The following is a 21193-nucleotide window of genomic DNA, read 5'->3' on the forward strand; positions in this document are numbered from 1 at the left end:
CTCCACCCTCAGCCTCACATGACATTACCTTCTCCTGATGGCCAATAGCCCCTCTCTCTCAGGTAGTCCTACTTCTGCATGTCCTCTCTCTATTATTTCCTGAGTTTGTTTTCAGTGTACTTCTCTTTTTGTTTGTGTTTTTCTTGGGCTGTCTTACTAACACAGGTGCTCTTTTGTATGTGATAAAATATATATTATGTAAATTTTACCATTTTAACTATTTTTAAGTGCACAGTTCAGGGGCATTAAGTACATTTACATCACTGCACAACCATCACCACCATCATGGAAACATTTTCATCTTCTGAAAATGAAACTCTGTACCTATTAAAAAATAAGCCCCCATGCTTCCTTCCCCTCAGCCCTTGGCAGCCACCATTCTACTTTCTGTCTCTGTGAATTTGAATTTGGCTCCTGTAAGTACCTCATGTAAATGGAATCACACAATATGTGTCCTTTTGTGGCTCGCTTATTTTCATTTAGCACAGTGTCCCCAAGGTTCATCCACGTTGTAGCATGTGTCAGAACATCCTCTCTTTTTAAGGCTGAATAACGTTCCACTATTGTTTTCTCAATCAGAACTGGGTGGGACAATGGTTGATGCCAGGAAACCTAGATATTCTGTAAGATTCCTTCCATGGTTTCACATATATGCAACTATATACAAACCACCTAGAGGAAATGGCAGCAGATTATCAACTACAGAAACAGAGACGGTGGTGAGAAGAGTAGGATAAAATGCTCTGACTAATGAATAAAAAAAAGGTAATGGTTCTATAGAGTTATGAACCCACCAAAGACTACTGGCTATATAAGGAAACTAAGCAGCCATTCCATGAAAGTCCTAATCAATAATTTCAGAGGGCATTACTGCTTCTTAACCTCAGTACTGTCAACAGTGCCTACTGATGAACTTTGATCATTTGAAAGATAAACTATGTTCTGTATTTACTTTGTAAGCCTCCAGTAGACCATGGAACTATATAATATGCTTCAGAATCACCAAAAACATTTTAAAATAAACTACATTCGGGCTAGATGGATTGGAATCTTCATCATCTTTTACGTGAACTGTTGAAAATTTTCCTGATTACCTTGCCAGAAAAACACTTTCTCCAATTTTCTTCTCCTTATTTCCAGCCAAACATTATTCACTGTAAACTTAGCCCTGAACATGCCAGTCCTCATGGTCTGTGGTGGAAACATAACTCTCCACTGCCTGGCATTCTCCTTGCCCTTTTCTAGCTTTTAGTCAAAATACTTTCCCTAACCACTTCCTTGACCACAGGACACACAAATACCCTGAAACTCATCCTTTCTCAACCTCAGTTTTTTTTTGTACCTTCCTGCATTAAGAATTAAATAAGATGTGTATTAAGTGCTAAGCAAAGCTTAAAATATGCTCAATGAATAGTAGCTAATGACAATTTTGATGATGATGATAAACAGAAGGAGGAGAAAAAATACACCTTACATATAATTCCTTCTGAAATAACTGAGTGTTTTAAAAGACATTTTTGATGTGGTATATTGTTGTTTAATCCCAGCTATCTAATGAATCTCTTCATGGTTCCTAATACTTGGAACATGAAGGTAGAAGTGGGTTATTAAGAAGTATGAAATGTCTATCCAGCCTTCACATTTATTTGTTTTTATTACTTTATGCATTTATGTATTTAGTTACTTATTTTGCATAAAAAGCAGGACTTTGACTTATAAAATTGTGAAAAACAACAACAACAATGAACTTGAGGTCTAAATCTGTGGTCCAAAGTAAAAGTTCTGCTGCAAATCCTGGCTGTATTAGTTTCCTATTGCTGCGTAACAAATCACCACAAATTTAGCAACTTAAAACAACACCCATTTGTTAACTCACATTTCGGTGAATAAGAGACCAGGTGAGCTCAGCTAATATATCTGCTTGGGGTCTCAAAAGATTGAATTCAAGGTTCAGCCAATTGGGCTCTTAACTGGAGGCTTTGGGGAAGAATTCAATTCCAAGTTCATTCAGTCCTTGGCAGAATTTAGTTTATGGTTGTAGGTTTGAGGTCCTTTGGCTCTTGGCCAGCTGTCACTCTCGGCTCCTAGAGGCCACTCTCTGATCCTTGACATGGCTTCCTCCATCTTCAAAGCCAGCAATGACACTGTGCATTCTTATACTTTAAATCTTTCTGACATCCCCCTCTTCCACCAGCTGGAGAAAACTCTTGCTAATAAGGCCTGGTCCACCAAAGTAATCTCCCTATTTTAATAAGGTCAGTAAATTAGAAACCTTCATCACATCTGCAATGTCACTTTTTGCCATGTAACAATATAATCACTGAAGTGCTATCATCATACCCATATGGGAAGGAATCATAAGAATGAGAGTTAATGGAGATTATTTGTAGAATTCTGCCTATCTATCATATTGGTGATCAGGTAGGATAGTTTGTGGAGGTTCTCATGGGTAAATGAACCCATGGAACAGAAGAGTGAACAGATAGGAGAACTTTTTTGGGTAACCGGGTACAGAAGCATGGTATGAAATTGCACAAATGGTGCTGGGCTCCAGGAATAATGAAGGTACACTGAGCCCTGGTGCTTTCAGATCTGACTCTGACATGCCTGATAGAGCACTGGTCACCCAGTATCACCTAAAGGAAACCACTGTCATGTACCAAGGGGAAATTGATTACAATTAAAATGTTTTTGACCTCCTATGACCACCTTATCACCCCAGCAAAAAAGTGACTTTCCACATGATTTTACCCCTCATCTAGCACCTTATTCAGGAGACTGTATCCCAATTTTTACTTATTCAACACTCTTCTTTTTTCAGGTAAAATTCCAGATCAACTCAGCAAGATATTCACCTAATTAAATTAATTGACAATAGGGGTGGATAAATGATAGCATCATCTCTTTAAGGATATTGTATTTCTTAAGTAACTTAACCTTCAACCAAGAAAATGAGGGGAAAAAATCTATTTTTGAAATATTTTAAGATTAAAAAATAAGCATGCCCAGTGTAAAAAATTCTAACAATACAGAGTGAAGGCCATTTTGCAATATTTAGAAGCAGTACAATTGTAATGTTTTGTATGTAATAGGTAATTTTAAACTTAATTAAATATATTTTTACATCATAAAGTAGAAATACTTTTCCATAAACAATCACCTCTAAAATTGGTTTTAAATTATATTAAGTCTTAGAATGAGGTTAAAAATTAAAATTTAGTCATAGCAGATTCTATGGTGTTAGCACATGTTTAAGAAGAAGGAATATTTAATAAATAAAAGCTTTATCAAGAAAGCCCTAGTTTAAAATGTTTTTTAAACAAATGCATTGTTTGGAATTCTTATACATCTAAGCAACTTTAACTCTAGATGTATTCTGATTTATGTTCTCACCCCACCCCCACTCCTTTATTCTGTTTTTCTGGGAGTCAACAGTCAGAATTAGATGTGAGGGTTCAGTGTGGCCCAGCTGATAAATCCCAGTGTTGCTCTGAATGCGCTGGAGGCAGTGGCAGAGCTGGGGTTAAGGTCGTGGTGGTCAGAGACTTTGTAAAAATGTATTCTATACACCCTTAAGGTATTAGAAGGCTGACGTGAAGACAACTGTGTGTTTATCATATTAGGGCTTTTATATAGAGCTAAATGAGCCACATCCCCAGTAATCTATTTTACAGCTGAATTTATTATATTCAAATACATTTAGGAATGAAAGTACATGACTTTATGCCTAATTTAATGCTTTCAGATGCATTCCGTATCCGCACCCTTCCATTATTTTCTATTTTGCTAAGTTTGACACCTCTGGGGTTCCCGGTCTCTGGTCAGAACCCCCATCAGTTATACATTTTCTAGAGTAAGATGCAGTAACTGTGAAATGGTTTTGTTAGGAAGGGGGCACCAGGTCGATCTCCATACACTTTTATGAGCAAGGCAGTGAACTTCACGTGTAACTGAAGATAAGTGATAAACCTTCCAATAGTCCCAGTGGTCAAATTCTTTGATACACAGAATTTGATTACAGCTGTCAATAAGCTGTTTTGTTGAAGCCAGGTTTTGTTAATTTGACTACAAAATTCGGTAGTGAGGACATTATTTTGGCTGTTCTCTTTTAGAGAGAGTAAATTTGAAATATAACCGTCCTCTTAATCATTGCCCAATATTGTGGTGGATTCAGTTTGAAAATTCCTGCTTGATGTAGAAAAAAAGCCTGTCTCTACAATGTGTCCACGCACATGTTCTCACTGTTAAGCTTTATTCAAATAAGTACAATCTGTATTCATTACTAATCACATAATAGGAATTATTTACCAAATTCCAAGCTTTTCACAATCCCATAATAAGCACAATGTTTAATTGAAAAAAATTTTTTGGTTAAACAAATTGTTTAAAATTTGTTGTTTTACAATAGGGGTGATTTTAGTGGGCTGGGAGGATTTTTTATTTCTGTAGTAATGCTATTTCTATAGTGTTCTTCTGAGGAAAAGCACCACGACTGATAATAAGTCAATTACTGTCTCCAATTTATTTACCTATAATTTTTAAGTAAATGAAATGTTTCTGTACAATATGATAAAAAAGTTAACCCATCTGAGTATTGTTTTTGAATCTTAATTTTTTCACTGTTCGCAGATGTATTTATCAAGTGACTATGATTTCTGTTTTTACCATTTCTGTCCATTTTGAGATAATAGCTATTGCTTTTCCCACAGACTTAGTTGACCTAAGTGTTAAATTGTAGAACATAGTTTGGCTGGCTGGGGCTTTTTTTTTTTTTTTCTGGCTGGGGCTTTTAAATATGTAATTTAAAGCTATTCATTAATTGACAGCAGGCTGTAATAATTTTGTTGATTTTGCAAAGCAAATTATTAGTGGGGGTTGAAAAAATGTTTTAGAAGACAGCAAATATTTAAAATATGCTCAGATTGGAAGAGAAATAAAATCAAGGGAGCAAATTCTGGCTGTTTGGAAGGGAATCAAAGTGTAGAATATAACTACTCCTTCTTCCCTTTCTTTATGTAGACATCCAAGTCTGTGACATCATAAGGACTATTTTATCACCTAAATGCATGCTGTTCACCCTCTGCCTTGTTTATCTACCACAATTGAAGGCAGCATCCTTTGTTGTGCACATTTTGCTTTAAAATAGCTTGATACTTCAAAAATCAGATGTCATAACAGGCACATTACAATGTGATTATTTGCCCTATTTAAAAACAAAACAAAAACTAAAGAAGCCCTATAAATATTGACAATCCCAATGCATTTTAAATATGGCTGTATTTCAGCAACATACTAATTTACAGCAGTTTCTGAATTTTCCTCTTTTCCTTTCCTCTTTATGTGCAGCAACTGCTAAAGGTTTTGTGCTGGTCTCTTGACACATCACACTCCAAACTCTCTTGAAGACAACATTCTTTCATTGGGATTTAATCCTCACTCATCTGCTGATAATGATTAAGCCTTTGTGTCTCTGCTCTGATCACTACCTGGAACTGTACATGTTAACTTTGCACGTCTGTTTGGATGTTCTCCAACTTGGCCTTTACAACAACAGAATCAGCTCATCTGCGCCCTCTTTATTAGGGCTGTTTAGGTAGCTAGCAAGCAGTAGAAGCAAAGTTAAGTTGGTTTTACCAGAAAGAGGTATTTATTGTAAGGATTTAAGGGTGTCTTATAGAGACGTCAGGGACAGTATTTCTTAGGAAGGGACTAACCACAACTAGAAAGTCTAATCTATCTCAATTTCTCTCCCTCCCCCTCCTTCTCTTCCTCCCTTTCTCCCTGCCCCCCATCTCTTTCCTTCTCTTTCCCTCCTTCCCCATATCTACCTCTCCCTCCTGCTCCTCAGTCTTTGGGGCAAGAAATGGCTAATCCACAGGTCAAGTTAAAATATCATATTCAGAGGCTTAATTGTGTTTCCAATTCCAGATTCTTGAGACATCAGGAAGGACCTGGCCTCACTGCTCAGACCTGGGACAGGCATCAGGCATGTGAATGCTGCTTTTCCCAGTGTTGGCCCCTCCTGGGCTCTAGGGTTGAAGTTTATAATGGGTATAATTTGATGTTTTCTTCTGTGACACTGAGACCTTGGTATGCTCTGATGCCTTCATAGCCACCTCCTTCCACTGATACTAGGAAAGAATAAAATTTAGTTTATTCATTCAGTGGGCATATATTGAGCCCTGCTTTGTACCAAGCTCATAGAATACATACTTGCCAAAAAGAATTTAGCATCCAGTATGGAGACAGCCCTGAATTTAAGCACACAAATAAAATATACCCATTACACATATGTTAAGTTCTGCAAAATAAAGAAACTGAGATAGAAAACAATGCGTGAGAGGAGAATTTAGAAAGGCCTCCCTGAGGAGGTGAGATTTTAAGTTAAGTTATGGAGAGAGTTGGAGCTAACAGCAAAGTTTATTTTCAAAGATCTTTTTTTTTTTTTAAAGGATCTAATTTGTGAGCAAGGGCAGGATGACATGGGAGGAAGCAGGGGTGAGAATATGACTTGTGGGTCAAGGAGTTTGGATTTAATCCCAAGTGCAGCCACAGAGAAAAATCATTAGCCAGGTTGTGGATGTCATATAATCCATTAAGAAGTATTTATCTAGCCTTTAATTTATGCCAGACTCCAGTCTGGTTTACTGAGGAGGATTAAAAAATAAGGCAAATATATAATCCTACCCTGATGTTGATTATAACTTACCCTGAGAGGCAAAGCTGACTGAGGAGTTTCCAGGCTCAAGCAGGACACAGGGGACCACACTGATCTTATGTCCAATGAGCTCAGGCCTGTTGTCAGGCGGATCCCAGTGCCATGGAGCTGGGGAGGTTTGTTAAACTGCCTACAAGGGGCTGAGTGAGACCCCGCTGCATGTCAGAGGAGGGCTGTCATAGCACAGCACTCACTCTGTGCCAGAACCTTCTAAGCCTTTTCCTTTTTACATATTTACTCAATCTAATCCTCATAGTAACCCTGTGAGGTAGAAGATATTAATATTCCTATTGCACAGGTGAGGAAACTGAGGCACAGAAATGTAAAATGACTTGCTCAAGACCACAAAACAAGTAAGGATAAAACCAGGATTCAAGTGCAGGGCAGACTGGTGCTGAGTCTGCTCTTACCCACCACGCAGTGATGTCTCCAGGCTGTCAGCCTTGGCAGGTGGAAAGGACAACAGCTAGGCACACAGTTACATAGGGGGCCACAGAGAGAGTTCTGGAGTTAAAAAATGTGATTAGGTGTTCCGTGGGGTGTTTGAACTAGTGATGAAAGCAGGATATACAAGTGGAAATATTGTCAGTGTGGACCTGGGCTCTGCAAAGAAGATTTTGGCTGCTTCTCGTTTCTGTGCACTGGCTTTTTGAGGAGTAGGCAGTTTTGGATCAGTGAGAACTGCTTCGGATGCTTGCCAGTGCCATCTCTCCGTCACTTTTTGTCAGGATGTTAATTGCTTTAAGCTCTCTTACCACTGTGTCCATTCTCCAATGTACTATTGTATAGTTTAGGATTAAGTAAAATTGTATAAAAACTCATATTTTAAAAACTAAGCAATAGAAAAAAATGGAAGATATTTATGGAAGGCATTTTATACGATGGAGATTTTTACTTGGGGTAGATTTTGTGGTATTTTTTACAAAATAGTGTCTCTACATCTTTACTTATCATGTTCTGATTGATCCAAATGAAGGGCAGGTGTGAGTTAAATCATATTCTTGATGAGGTACAGGGAGAAAGAAAAAAAAATCTAATTATTGTTTCATTCACTTTGCAAAGCAAAAGATCCCCTGAAATTGGAAGTTTTGTAAGCCTTCAGATTCTGGTATTTCTTTAATATCAGGCACCATTGACTGTTCTGTCTCTTGCCAAAAACAGCTTATTAGAGTTGAAAAGGCACCCCACATTGGATCTGGTTGCGGTCCCGCCCTCCCTCCTAGGTTACTAGTTACATTGTGACTACTGTTCTTGCTACCAACGCTCCCTAACAATTTAGGTATATTTCTGAAGTTGTGTAAATTCCGTAATTTCAGGGATATATTTAAAGGAACATTTGTCATCAGAAGTGATTTGTCCTGGTATATTCAGGGTCTAATCAGAAGAGAAAAATGTCACAGTAATTTGAACAGATATATTTTAACATAAAAAAATTAGTAACCATCATAAAGAATTTGAGTATGAGGGATAGGTTAGTAAGAACTAAAGAAAATTCTAAAGAATATAGGAATAGTAGATTTAAGGAGTGACCTTTACCCTGGGGCTGAGATGGGCTGCCCAAGGAACAGCCCTCCCCACCCCCAGGGCTAAGACCCTGACCTTGCCGGAGAGGTTATGGCTGTGGTCACTGGAGGGTAGAGGAGCTGCTGTGGTTTGGCCTGGAGGAAATTGCCAGAAATATTCCCCCAAGGTGCTAGGGAAAGCTGTTGACAGGGAGATACTGGGGGAACTCTGTTACAAAATCATCCAAAGAGTGTGTCAAGGGGAGCTGCTGTCCACTGGGTGCTGCTGGCTGACGTGCGCTGCAGAGTGCCTGCCTGGTGCTGGGGAAGAAGCCACCCACACTGCTGCAATAGAGCACACCAGATCCAAGACCAAAATCCCTTTCTGCTACTAGATCCTTCCAGTACCTTTTATCCACAAAGATTAACATTGCACCAGCTGTTAAAGGAAAAATATTTAAAGGGCTCACAAGCCATTTTCAGAGCAGGCAGTAAAGGGTGAATTTGTAACTAAGAGACAATACATTGATAACTGGCACACATGGGGGTCCCTGTCTATCCACTGTGAGGGTGTTTGACAAAAGCTGTTATCCTGAACTTGTTAGAAAATCAACTTACTATTTTCAAAATGCAATTTACGGTTTCTGGTCTTACATTTAGTACTTTAATCTGTTTTCAGATTATTTTTGTATGTGGTGGTAGAGATGTTCTAATTTCATTCTCTTACATGTAGCTGTCCAGTTTTCCCAGCACTGCTTATTGAAGAGACTGTCTTTTCTCCATTGTATATTCTTGTCTCCTTTGTCATGGATTAACTGACCATACGTGTGGGTTTCTTTCTTTAGTATTTTATAGTTTCCTGAATGCAGGTCTTTTACTTCTTTAGGCAGGTTTATTCCTAGGTATTTTATTCTTCTTAAATGGGATTGTTCCCTTAATTTCTCTTTCTGATAATTTGATGTTAGGCTCTAGAAATGCAACAGATTTCTGTGTATTAATTTTGTATCCTGCAACTTTACCAAACTCATTGATTAGCTCTAGTAGTTTTCTGGTTGCATCTTTAAGATTCTCTGTGTATCCTATCATGTCATCTGCAAACAGTGACAGTTTTACGTCTTCCTTTTCAATTTGGATTCCTTTTATTTATTTATTTTTCCACCTCTGATTGCTATGATAAGGTCTCTGACACAAATCATAAAAATTTTTTTGGACATGTTTCCTAAAGCAGAGGAAATAATAGCAAAAATAAATGAATGGAACCTAATTAAACTTAAAAGCTTTTACACAGCAAAGAGAACCATGGACAAAATGAAAAAATAACCTACTGAGTGGGAGAAAATATTTGCAAATGATATGACCAATAAGGAGCTAATATCCAACTTAACAGCTCATACAACTCAATATTAAAGAAAAAAAATCCAATTAAAAAATGGGAAGAAGAACTAAATAGACATTTTTCCAGAGAGGACATGCAGATAGCCAACAGACACATGCAAAGATGCTCAACACAGTTAATCATCAGGAAAATGCACATCAAAACCACAATGAGATGTCACCTCACACCTGTAAGAATGACTATCATCAAAAAGAACACAAATAACAAATGTTGGTGAAGATGTAGAGAAAAGGGAACCCTTGTACACTATTGGTGGGAAAGTAAGTTGATGCAGCCACTGTGGAAAACAGTATGGAGGCTTTTCAAAAAGCTAAAAAATTAACTACTATGTGACCCAGCAATTCTACTCCTGGGTATATATCCAAAAAAAACCCAAAACCACAAATTCGAAAAGATACACTTACCTCAGTGTTTATAGCAGCATTATTTACAATATTTACATTAATTACAAGATATGGAAGCAACCTAAGTGTCCATCAACAGATGAATAGATAAAGAAGATGTATGTATGTATGTGTATGTATAGATACACACACACACACATACACAAAATTGAACACTATTCAGCCATAAAAAGAATTTTGCCATTTGCAGCAAAATGGACGGACTTAGAGGGTATTATACTCAGTGAAATAAGTCAGACAGAGAAAGACAAATACTGTGTGATATCACTTATATGTGGAATCTAAAAAAATTCAACAAACTAGTGAATGTAGCAAAAAAAAGAAGCAGACTCACAGATATAGAGAACAAATGAGTGGTAACCAGTGGGGAGAGAGACAGGTAGAGGGGCGAAATAGGGGTAGGGAATCAAGAGGTACACACTATTATGTATAAAATAAGCAACAAGGATGTATTATACAATAAAGGAGTATAGCCAATATTTTATAATAACTATAAATGGAATATAACCTGTAAAAATTGTGAAGCACTATGTTGTATACCTGTAACTTACATAATATTGTACAGCAACTATACCTCAACTAAAAAAAAAAAAGAGAGAGTAGATATGCTTTGAAGAATATCACTGTAATTAAGCAAATAAAATTTTAGCAGCCATTTGGACAAAAAAACCCCTGCAATTTATTTGCCTATGGTAAATTTGAAAGAGACTGACTCACTGTGACCCCTCCTTATATAACATTTGTGCTTCAACTAGTTCTTTGAAACAAAATAATCTAATTATTTTTAAAGTATTTAATAATTAGTCAAGATGAGAACTACTGTTCACAAAACCAGTGTTCAGGATTTGTTAGAATGGGCCTTTTTAGTTTGGAGTAGAAATAACTTATGTGTTATTTTAAATATTATAACAAATTAGTTTTCAGATGTTTCTTGCCTCTGCACTACCATTAGATTTTAAGCAGCTCCAGGGGAGCAGGCTTGAGTCATTCTTGTTTACCATATGTTGCCAGCATCTGGCACAGTGAGTGGCACATAGTAGATACTAAACTGATTTGTTATCTGAGCATGAATGAAAATGAATGACAGCCTGCCAAGTTTGTAGGTGAAATGTTTTCATCACTGAAAAATACAAGAAATACCAGAAATAGTTATTTGTGTATGACATTGGGTATAGAATAATACATATGAATATTTAAAATGTTTGGTGTAAGGCACATATCATATGTATTAAAGTGTAATCAATTCTTTCCCAGGAATTCTCAGAATCTTTAGACAAATCATAGTTTGAGGAGCCACAGAAAACCTTTGAGAAGAGATTATCTGTGGTGACATCATATTCAAAACTCATATTTTTATTGAAGTATAGTTGCTGTACAATATTATATAAGTTACAGGTGTACAGTGTAGTGATTCATCATTTTTAAAGGTTATACTCCATTTATAATTATTATAAAATATTGGCTATATTCCCTGTATTGTACAATATATCCTTGTACCTTAATTTAAACATATTCAAAAAGAGACTCCTCATAAAGACAGTGAATTTGAGATGTCGCAGGTAACAAGTTCTGGAATGCAGTCATTTTCAGGACTTAGTAATAACTGTAATAATAACCATTGTCTTTGGTCTCTTCCTATTATCATCCTTAAGAGAAAGGATGTTCTTGATGTTGCTGCCTGCTTCATTTGGTGAAGATACAGCAATCTTGATGGAAAAGGAAAGCTTAGAGAAATAACTAAGCTTATAACTTTATAAAATTTACATGTTAAAGATGTTAATTTATGAATGTAGAAATGGTATAATGAAAAGATATCATTGTTAAGAGACCAGAAACTAAATTGCTGCTCAATATTTTAGCTGTTAGTGATTCAGAATCCAAAGCACCAACTAATGGTAGTCCTTTGCTGTAAAGGAAAGATACGGAAGAGAGGAGGAGAAATGGGAAAGAATTGAACAGTCTTAATCTTCAAATCTGTCCACATAATCTAAAGATGTAGGGCTATATAAGCATTATATCTATTTTCTTATTGCAGTTACTTTAAACTGATATTTTCTTAATACTATTAATAAGAATGATCTTTTTCCTTTCTAGCAAATAGTACAACTAGTTTTTTCACTGGTGGGAAAGGAATAATATGAAATGAAATCTGTGTTTAGATTCTATGGCAAGTTAATTTTCCTTAGTTTCTTTACTTCTTAGGATATAGGGTATTTATTTAACATGGTATGAATAATGCAAATGAACTCATAACTGATATGAGGCAGTGGTCATGATTAAGTCATATTTATTGAGATTTCACTGAGTGTTATGATGTTGTATTTTATAAAAACATTTTTTGTGAATTGTTTTCTGATACTTTTGCTCTGTTTTATACTTGTTGCTTTTAACTTTAAATTGAACTTGCCAGCACCATGAAATTCTGAAACTGCAAGAATGGCAGAGAAGAGGGAAAGTATTTTTTTTCTTCTAATAACATAGGAAATAAAAGCCAAAATATATAACAGCAACAATACCGACAATACTACCACCACCCCCTAGAGTGGCCTGTATTCCTGAAGCTGAGGGCACTTGGGCGAGGGAGGTAGTGATACGAAGCATCCGTGTTCTTGCACTATTCACTTAAATGTTCTGTTACCAATAGAAACATTTTAAGCTTGGGAACCCGAGCAAAACACTGTGGATCCTCTGTTGTTTGTGAATTGGAACACTAGGGGACAGCACTAAAATATTCCATAGTTGTTTGTTATTGATCACTTGCATACGGTATAATAAGTCAGAGAGTTTAACTGTTAACGACCATTGAATGCCCTGTTGATTTCAGCGGATGAAAAAACACAGAGGAAGACGGGCTTTTCAACCTATAATGTCAGCCTTTGTAAAGACAATGATTTGAATAATTTAGAGAAAGCTCCAGGCTGTGCTTTGGTTGCAAGGAGATAGTAAGGCATGATAACTTAAAGAATTGTGATTTTCTGTTAAAAGTGATTCTTTTCATTCTTTTGGAGTAAATACTTTGCACAAATTTTTATTTTTAATCTTGGTTTCCAGGCACTTTGGAAAGACATGAAACGGGAGAAAGAGCAAGGACTATTCTTAACTGTTGTGATGATTCACAGCTTCTAAAGCCTGAATCTGTACTACCAGTTGCCTCAGAGACACGTAGGCACAAAAGTGTAGAACAGAGGTGCTCCAGCTCCTACCAGCTTGGGCCAATACCTTGTCCTGGTCTGCAGGTGGAGTCTTCATGTAAGGTAAGTTGAAATCAAGCTGCTGCTCACAAAGAACAGTATCAACCCCGAGTAAGAAGAAATGCGCCTTCATAAATATGTGGCCATTAAATATCAGCAGAAAGATAAGAATTCAGAGATGATCGCATGCATCTACCAGATCTATCTACCAAGCGATCTTGGGTGAATCAAGATAACTTTTGAGTGATTATTATTTCTGAATGAGTATGCATTCTTTTCTGACGAGAGTTTCTGGCTTATCAAAATTGAGCCAATTTTATATCAATTCTTGAATTCTAGGTGGTTTTCAATGAAGAAGGGAACAAAACCCTATATTCTGTGATCTGGATTTTTTTTGTTTTTTTTCACTTGAGAGTATTTGAACTCTTTTTAAAATACTTATTACAAACAAACCAGAAAAGCATCAGAAAAACTGGATAATTGTTTGGACAATTATTTTGATATACTCAGCATCCTTAGGATCATTAACTCTTTAGGTTTCCAAGCCTCAGTTAATACACAATGATTCAGTTTGCACTTATTTTCACAAACTAAGTCACCCAACTTCCCAGAAATTTGGATGAGTTTAATTATTTTTCAGTTCTAAAGATAACACAGCAATTTAATCTGATTTCTTTAAAGAAAATCTTCTATTTTTTTTTGTCATCTACACCTCCAAGTTACCCCCTCATCATGTTGTTGTAAAATGGTGTTTATATGCATATATATAATGTAGTATTTTTTTCATGTAAACATATTTTCATAATATTATCTATTTCTTTTCAGTGGCTGCATCATGCTCTATACTGTGTACATACTATACCGAAATGAATTATTTTCCTATGGCTTAATATATAGATTTTTTTTAATGCTTCACTTTAGGTATAACACATCTATGAAAATAAAGCTTTTAAAAATTTAGTATTATTTAACAGGACATATTTCCAGATGTGATATTTCTAAGTCAAATTTTAGCTAATTTTTGAATTTATATATTGTTAATGTTTTCCATTATTTTAATGATATTCTGAAGACTTAAAATACCATTAGTAAGGACTTTAAATAAGACTTTATTATCTCATGTGTATCTATAGAGTTAGAGGCGAAAGGGTGAGTCATCTTCAAGAAAGGCGATTGGCTGCTCAAGCTGTGCCTCAGAACTGCAGGAATGGGAGTGGGAGCACCAGCGTATGAGCTTCAGCTTTTTAGGTTTAGAGACTTCATTTAAGTTGTATCAGTGAGACCAGAATTTGTCCACATTTTGCGAAATCATTCTCACTAACCAAATACCAAAGAAATGAATATTTAAACACATGATTGCACTTCATTGCTCAGCACGTTCTCCCTGAAGCTTTGCTAAAGGGAGTGGGGAGAAGGGGAAGATGGAGTTATACAGAGGGTTCCTTGAAGGACAAGGAATCAGAGTCAGGGGTTTTCATTCATCCAGCTTTGAGAGTCTAATGCAGTCATCTCTTTCAGCCCATCAGGGTACTGTCTCTTTTGGGCAAAGCTGATATACATTGAAAATTTTCTAAATTTTGGATTTCTCTTTTTAAGACTCCGTTTAGGCCACCTACCTTTGTTTATGCTTTTTCCTGCAGATATTAAAACCTGTGATTAGGCCACAGGTTTATTTTCTTTTTCTTTTCTCATTTAGACAAATTGTTTTTAGATTTTCTTGTTCTTAATTTGAAATGTCATGATTTATAAAGACAATTATATCAATATGATGAAACTTTTATCAATCACAACTGAAGCTGAAAGTGGTAAGGTCTTAGTCTCCTAAGGTAGGAAATTGAACCACACGTCTGTGACGTATTTTAAGGTTGGAGTAAATAAAGCCCAGTCAGTGAGCCCAGGTGACGGCCAAGCATTCCCATATTAATGTGGCCTTGTTGCTTTCTGTTCATAATAGAATGTGTATCTTATAGTGGAAATTATATGCTAGAATAGTAGAGAACTTGCATATGTCTCTTGACTCGTGTATATCAGATGCCAAGATCTGCAGGAGCAAATGTCATTCATCAAGTGCCTATTTTACTAGTTTAACTCCCAGAAGGTAAACTGATTGCTGTTTCTTTTAGTTTCTTGAAGGACCTTAAAGCTACCCTTTAGGTAGTGATAATAGTATATAAAGATTTCATTTTCTGTATATAATTTTGTTTCTTTCTTGACTTCAGGAAGCAATAAAATGCCAGGGTCTTGTTTTCCTACTCTTAGGCTGATTCCAACTTTATTTCTTAGCTGCTGCCCTTTACCTTAAATGACTATAAATTCCAACTTTTACCGTCTATAATAGAGTTGGAGAATTGAGTTAGATGGGACTGTCACCTCCTTTATTCTATATACTATACTTCTCTTATTATTGAGCTTACTGTTCACTAGAGCTATTTGTTTTTTGTACTTCTCTTAAGTTACGTCTCCTCCAAGTATGTACTGCTTATCTTCATTTTATCCTCTTAGACTTAAACTGTTAAGATGGTTTTATCTTAATCTTCTTTTATTTACAAATTTGATAGGCATAAAATTTCAAGAGTGCTTATAAGTTCTCCATTCTCTTTTTTGCTAATATTCATTACTTTTCATAAGGAAAAAATCAGATTTAAAGAAGATGATTTGAATCACACTTATTTCAGAGCCGGGAAAAATGAGAGACAACAAGCCTGTGAAATTTAGCACTAGGTAAGGGTACTTGGTGTTTCATAATTTCTTTGTGTGAGTTTTAGTGAGCCACAAATGAAATATTTTCAAATAGGAGAGTGAACTGTTTAAACAGAAGAATAGCATGTAATATCTGTGAGGTGAGCTTATTGTATTTGGCAATATTTGGAATTTATTAGGATGCAGTATTTACTTTTTCATCTTGGATATGAAGAGTGCATATAGATTTAGGAAAAAGTTTTAAAGGGAACAACAAATACAATAAAACATTTTGAAAATGGATCCAATTTGCAGTGCTAGAGGAGTTGAATCTGTGCAGCTAGACAAAGAAAAATCTTTGGGGTAGGACAGGGCCAGAGTCTTAAAGGATTTAAAGGAATACAATATCATATTAGTGATGGGGAACTGCTTTTCTCAGATTCTGCTGAGGATAAAACAAGATAGAAACTGCTTAAATTGAAGTGGAAGGAATTTAGCTCCCAAGTAGGAAATAAACAACCTTACTACAATCATCTCTATGTAGCAGAAATCTTTGTTACCTCATCGTATGTTATCAAGGGAAGGCCTTTTTTCTCTATTAGTTGGTTGTTGGTTAAATTCTTTTTCTGCATTTCTTGCCTGTAAAATGAGTAAAAGAATAAAAGGGGTTATTTTCACTGACACAGTTTAGACCCATTGTAATGTCCTGGGAATGCCTGTTTTTAGAAAACTGATTTTCTGTGGAATGGGTCCCCCTGGTTGCTTATTTAGAATTGGCTGGTTTAATATGGCAGCCATTAACCATGCATAGCTACTGAGCATTTGAAATTTGGCTAGCACCACAAATTAAAATATTTTGGATATATAGGGTTATGAAATATGTTATTAAAATCAATTTCACTTGGTTTTTTTTATGTTTTTTTAAAATATGATTACTAGGCAGTGTTAAATTATGCATGTGGTTTACATTATATTTATATTGACAAATGTTGAACTAGATCAGGGATAGCAGATTTTTTTTTTTGGTAAAGGACCAGATGGCAAATATTTCAGGCTTTGCAGGCCATATTTTTGCGGTTGTAACTATTCAACTCTGCTGTTGGAGCACAGAAGCCATCATAGACAATTCTCTAATTAGTGCAGTTGTGTTCTGATAAAACTTTATTTACAAAAACAGGCAGTGGACCAGATTTGACACTCACTGGCCATTATGTGCCAATTTCTGGTCTAGACAGACCTCTCTGGACTTGGCGGTCATGATGTACTAGAAGGAACTGGCAAAATAGCCAACCCTACCCTCTCCCTAGATATCTAAATTTTTAATAGAGCATTTTATTTCACCTTTTCTGCACTATGAGGAATTTAATCCAAAAGACCTTGCATCAAGTCTGTTCCCTGATAGAATTCATGAAATTTGTATGTTTGGAAATATGCCCTTTGTAGAAAACAAATGTGTACATTATACCTCCTAATCCAATCAAGATTTTTTAGTGAAATTTTCTTTAAATAATGCACTTATACATGCATCTTTATCTATATGTTTACATATAAAATTGATTATAAATAATGCATTAACATTTATTTACATTCCAGTTGAGCTTTCTAGAAATATGTTTGTATTTTTTTAACCTTTAGTTGACCTTAAGGTAATGCCTGTTTGGTGCAATTTGCTGAAAAATTTTGTTAGAGCTTTATCTTGCTACCTCTTGTAAAACACAGATGGTGCACTGGTAGGCCACCAATAAAAAACTGGACCCAACTACTACTTATTACTTTATTAAAGTGGAGCATTAATTCTTTCATATTTTATGACACAAAAACATAGCCAAAATGGAATTAGAATGGTTTAATTGTGAGATTTGAAAATTTCACCTACATATTTACATATATAAATATGAAATAAGAATTCTTTGTGGCAATATTGTATATTTGTAGATTAACTCAGTTTTTATTGAACTATATGTATTTTATTATCAAAACTGAATTATTACAAAAACTAACAAGTAATATTTATTTGAAAACAATTGTGTTATATAGGGATAAATCCTTAATATAGAATGATAATTTTCACTTTTTTGATTAGTAGTTAATTTTTGGTGTATTTTTTTTAATGTAATAAACAGCATATGTCTATTTTTTTCAAATGTAGAAAGTATTTTGCATCAATTTTGTACAATTTTAAAATAAAATAGGTTTTATTACTGGACATCCAAGCCTTTCATGAAAATACAGGAATTTCTCTTTGTAAACTTTGGATTAATATTTTTGTTTTCAGTATTTTGATGTAGTGAATCCCAAATTAAAACTTAATGCCTTAATGATAATACCCTTCCTGGTAAGATAGAATGGAGAAATATACAATAGTGGTAAAATGTAGAAGGAAATTTGCTTTTTTAACACATGTGGTGATGCAAATTTTTGACAGAGTATAACCACTTTTCATAAGTGTTTTATATTATAATTCTAACTATTCTATGTTAAATAAAAATTTCTTTAATACTTGACTTTTTATAGCTGCTTTATGAAGGATATCCCTTTTCTCACTATGCAGCATGAGTTTAAACATTTTTGATACAACGTTACCTCAGTGTTGAGGAAAACTATGAAAAGCATCACAGCTTTGTTCCAAAACTAATTCAGGAGGTCTGAGAGTCACTATGAAAAGTAGGAACGGCACCATTAAATGACTCCAGCTGTCCACCTCGCACACAGGAGCAACCCTGAATTTCCTCACAGGACTTCAAAGCCTAGCTTGTATCTAAACATTCGCTGGCCATGTAAATCAGAGGCACAAAAGGAGAATGCTCCTATTTCATGGTGCGCGGCTGGTCTCAGTCCCACATTGTGCCGCACGTGCCGGTGGGGAGTGCCAGGAACAGAAGGGCACTGTTCTGACTCGTGTGACAAATGTAGTTAACACCAGATCCATATTAATGTTGTCAAGTTCCCTTGATGTATTTAAACAGATTTTAATTATTTTCAGCGTCCAAAGGCCTGAAATATATTGCCTAATAGTTCTTCAAAGAAAGCTTACTTAATGTGTGAATGTAAAACCTCTCATAAAAATGAAACTTTTATATTAGCCTTAGTCATTGACATAGGTTATTCATCAAGTCAGCAATTTGTGTGGCAAAGTGCCATTTGAATAGTGTATTGTTAGGCTACTTATGGTCCACTTGACAAGAGCTCTTGCTGTAAATAGTGCAATTTGACTCCAGCTGTTAAAGAGTGGCTTTGACAGCAGCCAGATAGAATGGAGATGCCTTACTGCACCGCCGAAAAATCAATATTGGGTTCTTGTTCATGGTAACCTGTTCTTTTCTTTTCTGTAGATTTATAAACGACTATCAAGGGTTTATAAGTGGAAGTTTAAATATTATTTTAAATGTAATTCACTGTGAGTTTCAAATTAAGACTTGTGACAAATGGTACAAGTGTAGAGTTTTAGGATATTATTTCCATCCCCTGGTTCATGTTTAGTCACAATTACAGTTAAGCTGAATTTGGATTCTCCAGCTACAATAGAAAAGAATTAGTGTGAAACATGGACTCAAAACTGTGTGCCTATTGTATATTACCAGCACAATTATTTCTTCTTTTTGATTTTCTTATCAATTTATCTTCTGTGTCCCTCCCATCTTCTCTGTGTGTATACCTTTTTGTATAGATGGCAGGGTTCTTTGTGGCTGTGCCCATAGCAACACCCACAAATGCTGACAGCCAGTAATGTCCCCCGTGTTGCTAAAGATTTCCCTAAAGCAGAGTTTTGCTGGTTTTGAAGATTTTTCTAGCAGTTTTCAGCAGTACAGGGTTGCTATGATACCTGACTGGCAGTAATAGATATTGAATCTGTTAATTACAATAACCACACACAAGGACTTTTTTCATTGGGTTTTTCTGCTGTTGCTAGCTGTTATATTTAGGATACAGAAGAGAAAGTGAAATTACATAGCCAAGATGAGAAAACGTTTCAGGAGTTCACTTTGAATCCTGATATTTAATTTTAAAAATCTCCTGGTGTAAAAATCTTTCTGCTGACTGTTGATTTCCCAGAATTGCATACATAATTTATTTAAATCATTTCTAGTTTTGACTGAATTTGATGTTGAATTTTTATTGTTGCTTACCTAAGATGTCGTAAGTCTTCATCTAAGGTGTACTAGGCAGGATTTGAAAGAGCTGTCATTTTTAACATGGAAAAAGCTGATGTAATGTGTACTTTCTCAAATGCCTCCTTCAGTGAAAGCTGTTAAAATAGCCATCTTCCAATTACTGACCAACTCTGCATTTATTGAATTTGTGGCTGAGATAGCAACAGAAAATTCATAAAGCTGATAATATAATTGCATACAAAGACCTTTAAGGCTGATTCAAGGTCAGTGTTATTGTTTTTATAATTGCTGATAGGCAGTTCTGATTTCTTCAGGAGGAAGGGTTTATTCTGCTTTGGTTTTAGCTGGTTTCAAAAACTGTTATCTCTTCTGTTAATTCTAAAGCAAACCTTTTTACTGAGTAAATATTTATGTCAATTTCTTTAGTACTATACTTAGATTTACCTCAGTAGCTCTCCCTACCCCCACAGTATTAATTAACCCTGTAAGAAACATGCAAATCTAGGATTATAACTTTCTCCTTGAATTAAATATTCCAATTATATCATGGGTAGGGATTCTAGTCTAGAAACATGAATATAAGTTAAAGATATCAGGCATTTTCATTTTGTATTTGGATTAATCTAGGGACCGAGAATCTTAATTTATTAAAGCATGTCTATATTTGCCTCCATTTTCACTAATAATTTTATAAAGATATTTTAGAAAACATGAATTCTGCACTCACATACATACCATATTACCCACCTATAACCATTTAGGGACCTTTTGTTTCTCCCTCAATTTCTTCTTTTCTTTCCTACTTTTTTCTTCTCAGTTATAATTTTTTTTTCTTTTTAAAAACCTGTGACTTTCTTAATTTGTTACGACCAGCTTCTTGTAGGACCCAAAGATGGACCTATTCAACATAGTGAAAGAGGTCTATATCTGCTGGGATACAAATTCACTCCACTAGATTTGGATGCTCTGTTACTAAGCAAATTGATGGTTCTGATTAAAAGCTGATGGTAAATGTTACTCCTTTACAGAAACTTAGAGTTTCTTGGTAATCAAGTCATTGTCTTACGTCAGGAATAATTTCTGTTTATATACTATTTTTGGTGACTATCACAATGGATGATATTTTGAGGAGTGAAAAATGAAGTTTGTAGAACTTCAGATGTTGAGTTGACTAAAAGGGTTAATGACTTA

The 21193-nt window shown here is 35.4% G+C and overlaps 1 protein-coding gene across 2 annotated transcripts in view; it reads left to right on the plus strand.

Annotated features, from left to right (window-relative positions):
- Positions 1–21193, plus strand: part of WDR72 (WD repeat domain 72) — a 191326-nt gene that overhangs the window by 61118 nt on the left and 109015 nt on the right. For both annotated transcript variants that reach the window (XM_072963917.1, XM_015245018.3), the window contains exon 14: positions 13072–13274. In XM_072963917.1, coding sequence (XP_072820018.1) covers positions 13072–13274 — 203 coding nt within the window. The remainder of the gene's footprint in view (positions 1–13071; positions 13275–21193) is intronic.

Source organism: Vicugna pacos, chromosome 6, assembly GCF_048564905.1.
Source record: "Vicugna pacos chromosome 6, VicPac4, whole genome shotgun sequence".
Classification (NCBI taxonomy): domain Eukaryota; kingdom Metazoa; phylum Chordata; class Mammalia; order Artiodactyla; family Camelidae; genus Vicugna; species Vicugna pacos.